Source organism: Propithecus coquereli, unplaced genomic scaffold (genome assembly GCF_000956105.1).
Source record: "Propithecus coquereli isolate 6110/MARCELLA unplaced genomic scaffold, Pcoq_1.0 Scaffold14, whole genome shotgun sequence".
Taxonomy (NCBI): Eukaryota; Metazoa; Chordata; class Mammalia; order Primates; family Indriidae; genus Propithecus; species Propithecus coquereli.
Window position 1 is genome coordinate 3,672,306 of NW_012138302.1, and position 14,964 is coordinate 3,687,269.

At 40.5% G+C, this 14,964-nt stretch overlaps 1 protein-coding gene across 2 annotated transcripts in view; it reads right to left on the reverse strand.

The window, feature by feature from the left end:
- Window positions 1-14,964, reverse strand: part of AK4 (adenylate kinase 4) — a 73,119-nt gene that overhangs the window by 25,272 nt on the left and 32,883 nt on the right. For both annotated transcript variants that reach the window (XM_012639479.1, XM_012639478.1), the window contains one exon: window positions 7,267-7,386. In XM_012639479.1, the coding sequence (XP_012494933.1) occupies window positions 7,267-7,386 (120 nt within the window). The remainder of the gene's footprint in view (window positions 1-7,266; window positions 7,387-14,964) is intronic.

Below are 14,964 nucleotides of genomic sequence, written 5' to 3' on the forward strand. Positions count from 1 at the left end.
TAAAACACAAACTTAAAGATACACCGTTCTGGGGAACACTATTATAACTATCTGGCTACAAAAACAATTTTTTAAATCAATTATCTCAATAAATAGTTACTGATTCTTTCTGAAAACCAAACACACAGCAAAGAGATGCCTTAATCGAATGCTACCTTCTAAGTAGCCCCCAACCCCCACCTCAAAAAAAAAGTGTCAACAACAAAGCCACAAAGAAACTGAGCAAAATAACATTCATTTAAGGGCTGCTACCCACATTCTCTCAACAAGTCAGAATTTTGGATGCAGGAAAAAACATTTGTCAGATATATTTACACTGTCTTGGGGCATGGATGGTTATCTCAGAAATGCAGTACGAAGACTAATCTAAACACACACCCATCTTTTTACATGCTGTGGTTTTGACCAAGAAGGCTGCTCCTTACTTGTAAAGATCATTCCATTTATTTCTCAGAACACCTCACCTGTACCATGGTTGGCTGAATATGTGCCTTCCGCAACTCCCCTCCTGTGTCAGGATTCCTTGACAAGCTTAGTCTACCTCTACTCTCTCTTTCCAACACACTTTTCCTCCTTTTCTTTTTTTTCACTGCCACTAACCTGGGGCAAAGTCAGTCATACCTGTAATTTATTCACTTTAGAAATATCCAGGGCCTCACATGGGTATGTCAAGGACAATCCTAGTGAGGGACTGGAGATTTTAATGTTCAATCCGTGCTTGGCAAGCATGGATTGCCACAGTACCCTAGCAGAGTTCCATAAATTCTATAACCACTCTTCATTCTTTAGGAATCACTCCGATTACTTCAAACCTTCCATTCAAGATATCAGAGTATACATCACTGTCTTAATAATGATAAAAGATAGAAAGGTTATCTGATAATTTTTCAGGACTAAACATTTGAAGATACATGGCTAAGATAATCTATTTTTACCCTCTTCCATATACACAGACAAAAAGAAAGTCTGATTCATTCTTATTGAAAGAGAATTCTTCAGTGACCTCTAAACAAATTACATATTTTATTCTTGAAACATACCCTACATTCACAAGGGTAACAGAAACATACCCTACATTCACAAGGGTAACAGAAAAAAATTGCCCTTGGCATTTCCAAAGACATGAGATTCAGAAGATACTGTCAGCTTCTTTCTGTAGACATATGCTGCCCAGTGGGATGTGACACTCTGCAGAGGTCTGATTCAGAAAGAAAAAGAGGGAGGGGATAAGGTCAGAGCAGTTATGTACCAGTCCATGGTAAAACACGTTTGCAAAATCAGGGCAAAATACTCTGGGGCTCCAACATCTGTAGTTTAGTTTCTAGACACATACCCTTTAGCTGGGCCACCAAGGGTTCTGAGTGATCCTGTACCCAGGAACATCTCAGGTCTGAGATCATTTACTCTCAGGAAAAACAAACACACACACACAAACACTGCACACTCAGGGAGCTCTGACTTCTGCTAAAAACAAACAAACAAAACAGAATTACCTTCAGAAAGCACCAGTTAGTATTCAGCACTACTCAGATGAAATAAATAAAACACAGTCCAAATACAACCATGGATGAAATGATGACGCTTACTCTAAAGGTATCTGTAATTTCCAATGAAAAGGTTTCAATTATATTCCACTTATAATTCCAACATTTAAAGCCTCTTTCTATGAAACCAAACCTTGACACCAAATTTAAAATGTTTTGACAGCTACACCTAAAATCATATGGCAGATAATTCAATTAGATCTTGGTATGTGGAGATAAATTAGAAATCAGTTGTAGAACTCTTAGGTAACTATTTGAATGTACAAGTTAGCAGTCAAGCTTAGAAATGAAAAAATCAACTGCTAACATGCTTCTCTACAGCTCTACCTTACTGCCAGCCCTTTTGTAAAAAGTGAAGAACCTGTATTTGTTTTTAAATAGCTTATTATTGTTCTCTAGTTATTATTTCACCTCAAGATCACCTAGTGAGCAGTAAACACCCTTTCTAAAAAACTTAAAAAAAAAATCCACGGTTTATAACAAAATTAGAAGTCTTGTGCATCACAATCCTCTGCTAGAATATTTGTCTGAAAAATTAAAGGAAATTAACTTAAAAAAATTGCTGTTACTGACACATTGAACTTCCAAGGAAATAAGAAAAAGAGAGAAAAAGAAAGGGAAAAGGGCAAGGGGGAAGAGGAGAAACCCCCTCCGTACACACCACACACACAAAAAAATAATACACATTAAAGTGTATTTTTTTTTTTTTTTTTTTTTTACCCAACTGGCAAGTACTGTGAAGGCAAAGTAGTGCTGAACCTTTTCTTAAAGCAAGGACAGAGCTGACCAGACTCACCACCTCTGAGTCCTCCCCGTGCCCCCAACTAGCGGTTCCCTTGGCTTGGATCAGCTCTACTCATTTGCAACCAAGATTTGCAGGATGCCTCACTACAGCCATATGGACCAAGACGAGGAGTCATCTGTCATCCAGAATTCCTTTCTTGACCTTTCCACATTCAGTCACCTTTAGCACACTTAACAGGCACGTCCTCCGCAGAGCATGTGCCTGTGTGACATAAGGAGTTTAAAGCTGAACACAGGAACTAGGCATTCCTTACACGCCACACTTTGCCAAATGGATTTATTCCAGAACTTTAAAGAAAAATTGCAACTGAAAAAGTGACCAGATGGGTTTTCAAGGAGAAAAATACAAACTAAGTCATTTTTGAGAGGCTGACGCACTTTACTAAAAACAGGCCTATGATGTCAAAGAACTTCAGTTATTCAACCCTGAGAGGAAAAATCATGGCAAAAAAAGCAAGCATTGAAAAGATACATAAAACATTCCATAACTGAAACAGACTCTTCAGCTCTACATGGCTAAATATTTTTAAAGCTATTTTTGAACTTAACACTTCAAATAGTCACCCCCTACTAAAAATTCAGGACCTACACAACAGTCACGGCAAATAATAATGACAAAATCTCATACTTATCTGGTACCTACTATATGACAAGCATTCTTCTAAGCACTTTACATATGTTCTCCACACCCTTACAAATTCTTTTCTAACTCATTTTTCATGAGCAATGAGATGTAGAGTAAGGTAACCGGCCAAGGTCACACACACTGTTCAAACCAGGCAGTCTGGCCGCAGGGCCCATGCTCTGAATTGTTACACTCACCCTCTTTCCAAAGGAGTTTAACATAGATGATCATTTTTTAACACAGACTTTTAAGTTCACTGAAACCATACGAGTTCATTTTATAAGATGAGAAGCCTTATAATAAGGAATTTAAACTAGAGAAATTACTGTTAGGTGGTGGCAAAGCCAAAGTTTATTAGTTATGGCAAATATCCACACAAAAAGTATTGGGGGTGTTATGGTTTGAATGTCCTCTCCAAAACTCATGTTGAAATTTAACTGCCAATGTAACAGTATTGGGAGTGGGGCCTTTAAGAGGTCATTAGATCATCAGGGCTCCACCCTCATAAATGGATTAATGACATTATGTGGGGAGTGGATTAGTAATTGCAGGAGTGGGCTCCCAATAAAAGAATAAATTTGACCCTCATTCCCCGTCTCACATGTGCACACATATGCTTTCTCACCACATGATGCCTTATACCATGTTATGATGCAGCAAGAAGGCCCTCACCAGATGCTGGTGCCATGGTCTTGGACTTCTCAGCCTCCAGAACTGTGAGGAATAAATTTCTTTTCTATATAAATTATTCAGTTTGAGGTATTCTGTTATAGCAGCATAAAACAGACTAAGACAGCAGCCAGGCATGGTGGCTCATGCCCAGAATAGTCGCACTTTGGGAGGCCAAGGCAGAGAGGATCCCTTGAAACCAGGAGTTCAAGACCAGCCTGAGCAACATAGCAAGACCCCATCTCTACAAAAAATAGAAAAATTAGCTGGGCATGATGATGTGTGCCTGTAGTCCCAGCTACTCAGGAGACTGAGGTAGGAGGACATCTTGAGCCCAGGTGTTTGAGGCTGCAGTGAGTTACGATGATGCTACTACACTCTACTCCAGACAACAGAGTAGGGGGAAAAAACACAAAAACCAACAACCAAAAACACCGACTGAGACAGCAAATTGGTACCGAGACGTGAAGCTGTTGCTGTAACTAATACCTGAAAACGTGGAAGTGGTTTTAGCACTGGGTAATGAGTACAAGCTGGAAGAATTTGGAGGAGGCGGCTATAAAAAGCCTAGACTGTCGTCAGTGGTGCGCATTAAGAGCAACTCTGGTAAAGCTCAGGTAGGAAAAGTATGAATCTTTTTAGAGATTACTTTAGTGTTCATGACCAGAATGTTGGTAGCAATATGGACAGTAAAGGCCACTCTGGTAAGGTCTCAGATGGAAATGAGGAACAAGCTATTGGAAACTAGAATAAAAGCCATCATTGTTGTACAGTTACAAAGACCTTGGTGGAATTATGTCCCTGTCCTAGAGCTTTATGGAATGCAGAACTTGAGAGATGAACTAGGATATCTGGTAGAAGAAATATCTAAGCAGCAAAAATTCAGGCAAGGGCAACATACATAACCTAAACATCTATACCCCCATAATATACTGGAAAAAAAAAAAATTCAGGTTGCTGTCTTGGTTACTCTTAACCACATACAGTAAGATACAAGAGCACAGATGACTTAAAGACAGAATTTATAATTAAAAGAGATGCATATCAGAAAAGTTTGGAAAACTTGCAGCACAGCCATGTAAAAAATGAAAACGCATGTAAGGGAAAGAATACTAAGAGCCAATCAACCCTTTGCTAAAGAGATAGCAAAGAAGCCAGAAAGCAGCCAGGTGCTATTAATCAGGACAACAGGAGAAACACTCTACAGGCATTCACAGATCTTTGAGGCTATCCCTCTCATCACAGACCCAGAGCTCTAGGAGGGCAGAATGATTTCAGGGAGACAGACCTAGGGCCACCTTGGGACTCTGCCCCAGCAATGTGCACTCCTTGGCCACCCCAGCCTTGGCTTAAGTGGCCCCAGCTGCAATTCAACCTACCACTCCAAAAGATAAAAGCTGTTAGCCTTGGTGGCATCCATGTGTTATTAAGTCTGCAGGCTCATAGAATGCAAGAGCTGTGGGGATATAGCTTCTTCTACCCAGATTTCAAAGGATGTCACAGATCACATGGGGGCCCAGGCAGACACTTGTTGCAGGGGTGGAGCCACCACCGAGAGCCCCCATTAGGGCAATGCACAGCAGAACTGTGGAGTCAGGGCTGCTACAGAAATCCCCACTAGGGCCATGCTTAGTGGAACCATGAGTGTAGAGCTGCTGCCAAGATCCCAGAACTGTAGCACTACAAGCATGCAACTCCAACGCATGAGAGGTGCTGAGCAGACTGAGCGCAGCATAGCCATGGGGTGGGGCTGCCAGAGGATGAATCATGTCTTGAATACTCACCACATCTAACTCAGATGAGACTTTGGACTTTTGAGTTGATGCTGGACTAAGACTTTTGGGGCTATTGAGATAGAGTGAATATATTTTGTATTCATGACTTTTGGGGAACCAGAAATGGAATGCCATGGTTTAAATGCCTCCCCACCCAAAACTCATGCTGAAATTTAATTGCCAACGTAATGGTATTGGGCGTCACGCCTTTAAGAGGTTATTAGGTCTTAAGGGCTCTGCCCTCATGAATGAATTAATGCCCTTATCACAGGAGTGGGTTAGTTATCACCAGAGTGGGCTCCTGATAAAAGAAGCCCACGTTTACCCACTTTCACTTGCACGTATGCACTTCTCCGTGTGACTCCTCATGTGATGTGGCAAGAAGGCCCTCACCAGACACTGGGGCACCATGCTCTTGGACCTCCCAGCCTCCAAAACCGTGAGAAATAAATTTCTTTTCTTCATAAATTACCCAGTCTGAGGTACTCTGTAATAGCAGCAGAAAAGAGACTAAGAGAGGGGGATAACTTTTGTGAGTTAAACATAGCGTCTGGGGAAATTAGCATGCCTGGGGAAGTGTAGGGAGGGTGATGAAAGCCAAGAAACTCAGTAAGTCTGGAAGGCAATGAAAGAAAACCCCAGGGTTGTAGTACCTAACATCAGTCACAGTGCCCATCACTCATGAATGGTGCCTCTTTTCCACCCCACTGCTTGTGCTCAAATTCAGGCCTTTGACATCCCTTAGTCCAGTTATTCTAATGATCCTTTACTTGGTTTATAGGCACCACCCTCCTCCCTGATCCAGCACCTAATCTCTCCTGTGCTGCTAACAGAAGAGCTTTTCTGAAAGATAAATCTGATCACGGTATGCCCCTACTTAACTCTTCAGTGATCCCTATAGCCTATAATTTCCAGTTCTATCATCTTTGTACAAAATCAGAGGCTATCCACCCCAGCATTTTCCCTGCCAACCTCTGCTCACAAGCTCAGAAAAATACTAGGCTAAGTCATTTCACTCTTACCCTGTTCAAGTAGCCCCTCTGCTGAAAAAAGTCTACCTTCCCAACCCCCATACACCACCCCTCAACATCTATCTGTTCTTCACTCTGCATAAAGTTGTTCCAACCCCTCCTCCCACCAATAGAATAGATAATTTTCTCCTTTATGTCCTCAGGGTACCACATATATATGATTCTTACATAGTGTCAGTAACTAATTTTTTGCACTTCTTTACACAACTGTCTCCCCTACTAGGATATAAGCCCCTTAGGAACAGACAGTATCTTCCTATTTGCCAATAATGATGAAATAAACATCCTTGCATCTTTAGGTAGAAACCCAGGATGGACCAGCTGGATCGAAAAGTATATATATTGCTAAACTTTTCTCCAAAGATTACCCATTTTATATTCTTAACAATACTTGTTTCGTACATACTCAAAGGATTTTCAGATGTTCCATCCCTGTTAATCTGACAGGTGAAATATAATGACTCATAGTTTTACTTTGTATGGCATATGGTGAATGAAAGAACCTCTGATTGAAGATGAGTTACACTTAAGATGACTTATTTATGGAAACAAAAGGCACCATCAAAACTGAAACAATAAGGGGAATTCAGTGAAGGTTTGCTTCAAATCAGCAGTTCTCATTATGGTAGCCTGGAGACAGAAGAATTAAGAGGCTGTGCCACAGTGGGTTTCTATCATGTTGCCACATTAGAATATCAAATAAGTGACAGAAGTTTAGAAAGGGGTGCATTTTCCAATTGGCAAGAAATTAAGGGAGGGTGCAAGGTGACCTAGCCGACTATTTCTAGAAATCCAGTGTACCAAAAGTTCCAACTCACCGTCTAGTAGCCAGGGCTGGCTGCGCCTATTCTCCAACTCCGACATCATGAGGCGTGTGATCACATGATCTGGAACCAAAAGACCTTTCTCTATGTACTGCTTTGCCATGTCACCAACTTCTGTTAAAAAAACAAGAAAAAGACAAACACTCAAGAAAGCTTCCAAAAAAAAAATTACAAACTGTTCTGACAGTTTTACCTTCTCTCTCATCCTTCCTAGCATCAGGCAAAACTGTAGGTAGCTGTAGATAGATATTTTTAGTTTTTAATAGACTGGCTTCAATAAGGGTAGCACTATTGCTTATCTAACCCATTTGTCTTCCAAAGACTTATAAAAGCAGCTCTTGACGAAGGAAGGAAGGAAGGAAGGGAGGGAGGGAGGGAAGGAGGGAAGGAAGGAAGGGAGAGAGGGAGGGAGGGAGGGAAGGAAAATACATAAACTGGGCAAGAGAAAATAAGAGTAGAAGATACAGTTGGAGCCAAGAGGGAGGACAGTACACAGAAGGTTGAGAAAGGGGTCCTGCATATTTCCAAGAGGTGAGCCACAAATTCCGCACTGGACTTCTCAACAGTTTATGGTAACAAGGAAACGTGATCAACCACATGGTGTATAGAAACTTAAAAAAAGCTCCACTGATCTTCAAAAAAGAACACTGCATAATACAAACAGCAAGTTTCTTTCTTTTCATGAGCCTCAATATGAGCAGATGGCACCTTGCTGACTTAGCTGTAAAAGCAACTCGGTATTATTAGTACAATACCAAATTCATAAAAGAATGAATTTTTAAAAAATAATTTCAGAGTAAAACCACCTCTATCTTAATTTGAAGTAACAATTTCTCATATGTAGAATTTTTGGGGGGCAGGGGAGACAGGGTCTGGCTCTGTCGCCCAGGGCTAGAGTGCCGTGGCGTCATCCTAGCTCACAACAACCTCAAACTCCTGGGCTCAAGCAACCCTCCTGCCTCAGCCTCCCGAGTACCTGGGACTACAGGCTTGCACCACAATGCCTGGCAAAGTTTTCTAATTTTTGTAGAGATGGGGTCTTGCTCTTGCTCAGGCTGGTTGAACTCCAGCAATCCTCCTGCCTCAGCCTCCCAGAGTGCTAGGATTGCAGGTGTGAGCCACTGCTCCCAGCCTCATGTGTAGAAATTTGAGTTGGGTTCAGCAGAACAAATTATCAGTTTAAGTCTACACATTTTTAGGAACTGAATTTGAAAAAAAAAAAAAACACAAATGAAGTCCTCTGCTCTCCAGGGAACTGATAATGAACTATTAAGAGCCACATTCTTGACAGGCCACTTAAGTTCTTATAAAAACACAAATCAGAATTATATTACTAGAAAAAAAGCTCAAGATCACTTGACTCCATCTTCACCTTGAATTTAGGTAGAGCCTTTACTTCCTCAGACTGAGTTTATACCCCTAACCCCAATTTAAGCCCTGAAATACGGGCTGTGAAGGGCTCCACATCACTTGATTACTACCACTGGACAAGTAGCTCAAAACACAGGTCCCAATTGATGTAGACACAGTAACATACTGCAAGAAGCACAACACAAAAGACCATTCATTCGACAAGTATTTACTGACTGCATACTACGTAACACGTAATATTCTAGAGACGCAGCAGGGAATAAATAAAAGTTCCAGCTTACTAATATTTAAGCAGTATTACTTTCATTAAGAGCAACAATAACAACTATTAAGCTGAGTTCCTACTAAATCCCAGGCACTAAGCTTTAAGTACTTTATATGCATTATTTCATTTCATCTTCATAAGACCCTTACCTTCAGACACAAGGTAATACCAGTATTTGTTTATGACAGCTTAACTGAGATAATTCACATACCATAACATTTGCTGTTTTAAAAAGTACAGCTCAGTGGCTTTTAGCATATTCTCAATGTTGCGAAACCATCACCACTCCCCGATTTCAGAACACTTTCATCACCCCAGAAAAAAACCTGTACCCATTAGCACTCACTCCCCGTTCTCCCCTTCCTCCATCCTGAGGCAACTACTCATCTACTTTCTGTTTCTATAGATTTGCCTGTTCTGGACATTGCTTATAAATGGGATCATACAATATGTGGTCTTTTGTGTCTGGTTTCTTTCACTTAACATAATGTTTTCAAGGTTCATTCATGTTGAATGAACCACATATCAATTCCTCATTCCTTTCTGTGGCTGAATAATATTCCACTGTCTGGCTATACCACATTTTGTGCATACATACATTAGTTAGTGGACATCTGGGTTGTTTCTACTTTTCTGCCATTATGAACAACACTGCAGTGAACACTCATGTACAAGTGTTTGCATGAACATATGCTTTCAGTACTCTTGGGTAATGAGAACTGTAGAGCAAATGCTCTATGTCTAAAAAATCAGTATCAGAAAGGAGGACGGAGTAACAGACAAGCTGGGTGCTGTCCTACTCTGCAATGGTTAGGCCAGGCCCAGAGCCCTGTTCTTAGTCTCACCTACCAAACTTTAAGGTGGATATAAACAACAAATACACATCTTCCAAGGTGAGAAACCAAGATATGTACCTTGCATTGTTTACTAGAACTCCATATCTTAATATTACACACTGATATATTTATTCATTTTCTGCCCCCCCAACTAGAATATTATTTCAATGAGAAAAAAATGAAACTATTTTATTCAATGCCATATCCTCAGTGGTTAGAATATAGTCTGGCATGTGTTAGATGCCTGAGAAAAATGTGTTGCCAGAATAAACACCCTAAAAATGATAAACAATTTCTTTCTCTCTTTCTCTCTCTCTTTCTTTCTTTCCCCTCCCTCCCTTCCTCCCTTCCTTCCTTCCTGATGGGGTCTTGTTTTGTGCCCAGGCTGGAGGCAGTAGTGTGATCACGCTCAAACTCTTAACTCAAGTGATCCTCCCACCTCAGCTCCCCAAGTAGCTGGGACTACAGGCACATGGCACCACACCCAGCTCATTTTTTTCAATTTCTTTTTTTTAGTGATGGAGTCTTAATGTGTTGTCGAGGCTAGTCTCCAACTCCTGGCCTCAAGTAATCCTCCAGCCTCAGCCTCCCGAGTAGCTGGGATTACAGATGTGAGCCACGACACTTGTCAAGAATTTTCATTTACCCTGGCAAAAATCAAGATGATCTTCCTGGAGAGTTATTACAAAACCATTATTGCAAAACTAAATATGGCCCAACCTCGCCAGAGAACAACTTTTTCAAAGGAAGTATGAGACAAACAAAGTATGATCAGGACTAGTTGAGATGGCCATGTTAGGTTTCACAGCCCAGTCTTATTTCTTCAGCATTTCAAACCATGAATGCAGATGAACCAGTTTGAGTAGGGGAAATAACAAGGAGATACCAAGAGCAAATGTGGCAGGGCAAGGGGCCACTTGGTGTACCTCAAACAACTTCAAGCAGTGACAGCTGAAGAAAAGCTCACCATTGAGAGATGGTGCTAGACAGTCAAGATAAGGAGAACGGACTTTGAAGGATTTTTTTTTTAATAGATAGATTTAGAAACTCCACTCCCAGAGCCAAGACCAGCTACTTAAATTGAGCCAAGACTAGTGCAAATTGAAAATGTGGAGTTCCTTGTTGGAAAATTAAGAATTGCAATATGACAACAGCAGAGCACTGAAATAAGTGCAGGGCCTATGTGACTGCACAGGTCACCTGCCCACAGCGATGTGACATTTGGCTGTGGGTAGCACGGTAGCAGCAAAGGAGGCTGTGACAATAATCCAAGTACAAGATGAAAGCCTGAATGAACCAAAGCAGAAGCAATGGAGGGAGACCTTCATGTGCCCCTTGAGAGAGTGCCTTGAGTTAATCCAACACAGGCTGCGCAACCCGAAGTTTAAAATAACTCCGTGGAAGACTTCCAGAGCCATCTTATTCCAATTTACTAATTAAGAGAAACCTCTAAGTGCAGCATACTTTTCCAGCTATTTTTGGCAGCCTTGGCTCCTCTCTGGAGCAGGACAGGCAACATGTCCTCTAACCTGATACAAGATCAAACTTCCACCGCATCTCTCAACTCCACCACAAAAACCCAGAAAGACCCACAGCAAAAACAAAACGAACTTAATGTATCTGCATCTGAATAAAGACCTCATCACAATAGCAAACTGAAATAAAACATCTTATCAGAAGACAGAGGCCCATTCCAGAAAAGTGGACCTTCATCTGCCCTTGTCAGTTAGCTTGGAAGAGAAAGCAGTATCACTAAATGCTGATGCTAGCATGTTTGGATAAAATATATACCTACCCTAATTTCTCAGGTAATATTCCAAAGAAATGGACACGCATACATTGTCTTACACAGCTTTTGCACCCTTAGCATGGCAAAAATAGACTAACGGCTCTGCATTCTTTTTTAAGCTTTACAACAAAACCAAGAAATAATTCTATCATGTATTCATGAGATTAAACCAGAGACCGATGATTAAGGCCGCATATAGGAAAACTTTCTTCAGAAAGGGAAAGATTAAGGGTCAAATTACAAAACAGTATATATTCCAAAATTTTATATATATATATATATATATATATATATATATATGCAGACAGATATGTGGAATCATCACCATGTTAAATGGATGAAAAGACAATCAACGTTCCTCTCATTTTACAACAATATAAATTTGTAGCAACATATCTTAACAGCCTATGCCAGTCAATCACTCCTAAATATAAATTCAAATGGATATAATCTTGGTAACCTTGAGAAATATACGTTTTCAATTTTTTTTTTTTTTTTTGAGACAGAGTCTCACTGTGTTGCCCAGGCTAGAGTGCCGTGGCATCATCCCAGCTCACAGAAACCTCAAACTCCTGGGCTCAAGCGATCCTCCTGCCTCAGCCTCCTGAGTAGCTGGGACTACAGGCATGCGCCACCATGCCCGGCTAATCTTTTCTATATATTTTTAGTTGTCTAATTAATTTCTTTCTAATGTTAGTAGAGACGGGGTCTCGCTCTTGCTCAGGCTGGTTTCGAACTCCTGAGCTCAAACAATCCGCCCACCTTGGCCTCCCAGAGAGCCAGGATTACAGGCGTGAGCCACCGCGTCCGGCCCCATTTTCAATTTCTAACGAGATCAGATAATATACAAATTTTCAGAATTTAAGACTGCCTATTAAATTATGTATTTAAGATAATACCAAATTTAAAATTATAAGATAACACAGAACTTAAGATTATCTATTAAGTTGGTCATCTCTCCATAAAATTCTTGTCTCCAGGATATGGAAAAGACATTTTATTAGCTTCAATTCCTTCACATTAAAGTTGCCCACATTCACATTAACAGACTGAAATAGATCATTGTACTCGGGGCAGCAAATATGCTGAAACACTGTCAACTGCCAAAGGGGTAGGATGTTGGACTCACATTGTGAATTATCTTAAGACTGGTTAAAAAGAAAATATCTCTTTCTAAATAAGTAGGAAAGCCAATAAGCAAACAGTATTTCTTTAGAAAAACCATGTGAATACACACACACATGTGCGCACACACACACACACACACACACACCGATAGTGTGGCATAAAATCCATTCTACAGCCACCCTAGATACTCAGGACAGGACAGCTAAACATTGCACAGACTGAATGACTTCCAAACAGAAATAAATCCATAAAGATCCAAAATGTAAAAGACTAGACTGATTACCATCATGACATTGGTGGGGGGTGGGGAAGAGGTGCACTGCTCCCTGAGGGGGAACTACAGAATATGAAGTGTGGTTATTTTTCTGGCTTAAATACTCCCTAAATCCACTAAATATTTATTCAGCTGATATTTATTAAGCATCTACTATGTGCCAGGCCCTATACCAATCTGGTACGAGGCTTGTCCCAGAACTTAGAGCCTAAACACTGGAATTGGATGCTAATCCACCGAAAGTTTTCAACAGCAAAATTTTACTCTGTGTCAGGCAGAAAAATTAAAGTCACTAGTTATCACAATTAAGTTATAGAGGCTCTCACATTGCAATAAAGTTCCATGCAAATAGGCCGGGCATGGTGGCTCACACCTGTAATCCTAACACTCTGAGAGGCCTAGGCAGGAGGATCGCTTGAGCCCAGGAGTTTGAGACCAGCCTGGGCAACATAGCAAGACCCCATCTCTACAAAAAATAGAAAAATTAGCCAGGTATAGTGGCAAGAGCCTGTAGTTCCAGCTACTCCAGAAGCTGAGACAGTAAAGTCGCCTGAGCCCAGGAGTTTGAGGTTGCAGTGAGCTATGATGATGCCACTGCATTCTAGCTGGGGTGACAGAGCAAGGCTCTCTTTCAAAAAGAAAAAAAAAAGTTCCATATAAATATATTATGAAATACGAATAGGTTACAGGTCACAAACTAAATGAAAGTGTTTAGTCAAACACTGAATCGGTGACCTAATTCACCTTTAACTACCAAAGAGTTATCCCTAAAATACTAGTGTAGAGTTACAGAAAGCCAATCAGGCTCTCTTAATTTCTTGACATTGGAGACAAAAAAAAATTGTTTTAACAGAGGTGGTGATTAAGACCTCAAGATAATCGACTTCAGTCAGGTAAAATCCATCAACTTGAATGGAAGTCTCTCAGGATCAAACCTCAATTACTAATACTTTAAGCAAAGTCAAGTGAGGTCTTTTTATTTCATTGGAATATTTGTCTTATTTCTCCCTTTCTCACATGCTTTTTTCAATAACTAGCCCAGGAAGTGCCAGCATAAGGACAACAAGTGTGTTTTGTGGCGTAGATAAGAAACACTACATGCCAGCAATCTGCTGTGCGATGACCCTGCCCAGCACTCTAGGAGAGAGCTCCCGCTTTACTCTAGATCATCGCCTCGATCCCAAAGTCCCTCCATGACTCAGAACCACAGGTGAACATTCTGTTTGCTTTTTATGTTTTCCTAATTTTATTATTACTATTATTATCTTATTTCAGAATGTTATGGAGGTACAAACATTTTGGTTACATAAATTGCTTTTGTACAGTTTGAGTCACAGTTACTGTACCTGTTAGGTGTGAATTTTCCCATCCTCCCTCCACCTACCTGCTTGACTTCTGATGAATGTTATTTCCATATGTGCACAAAAGTGTTGATCGATCAGTTCCAATTTAATGGTGAGTACATGTGGTGTTTGTTTTTTCACTCTTGTGATACTTCACTTGGAAACATGGTCTCCAGTTCTATCCAGGTTAATACAAGAGGTAGTAATTCACCATTTTTCATGGCTCAGTAGTACTCCACGGTATACACATGCTACATTTTATTGATCCACTCATGTATTGATGGGCACTTGCGTTGTTCTGTTTTCTGAACATCTACTATATGCCAGGCACCATACAAGGCACTAAACATACAAATATAAGAGTACTCTCAGGAAGCTCCCTAATGAGAGAGGAGTCAAACAGACCTATGAACAAATAGTTATTTTTAAAAGTGTGTGCTTAGTAAAATAAGGCCAGTCACAAAAAAAACAAATATTATTACATGATTCCACTTGTATGAGGGCTAAAGAGCAGTCAAACTCACAGAAACAGAAAGTAGAATGATGGTTGCCAGAAACTGGAGGGAAGGGGAAATTGGGAGTCATAGTTTGGTGAGTAACAAGTTTCAGTTGTACAAGATGAAAAAGTTCTGGGATTGGCTGCACAACAATGTAAATACAATTAACACTATGGAACTGTATCCTTA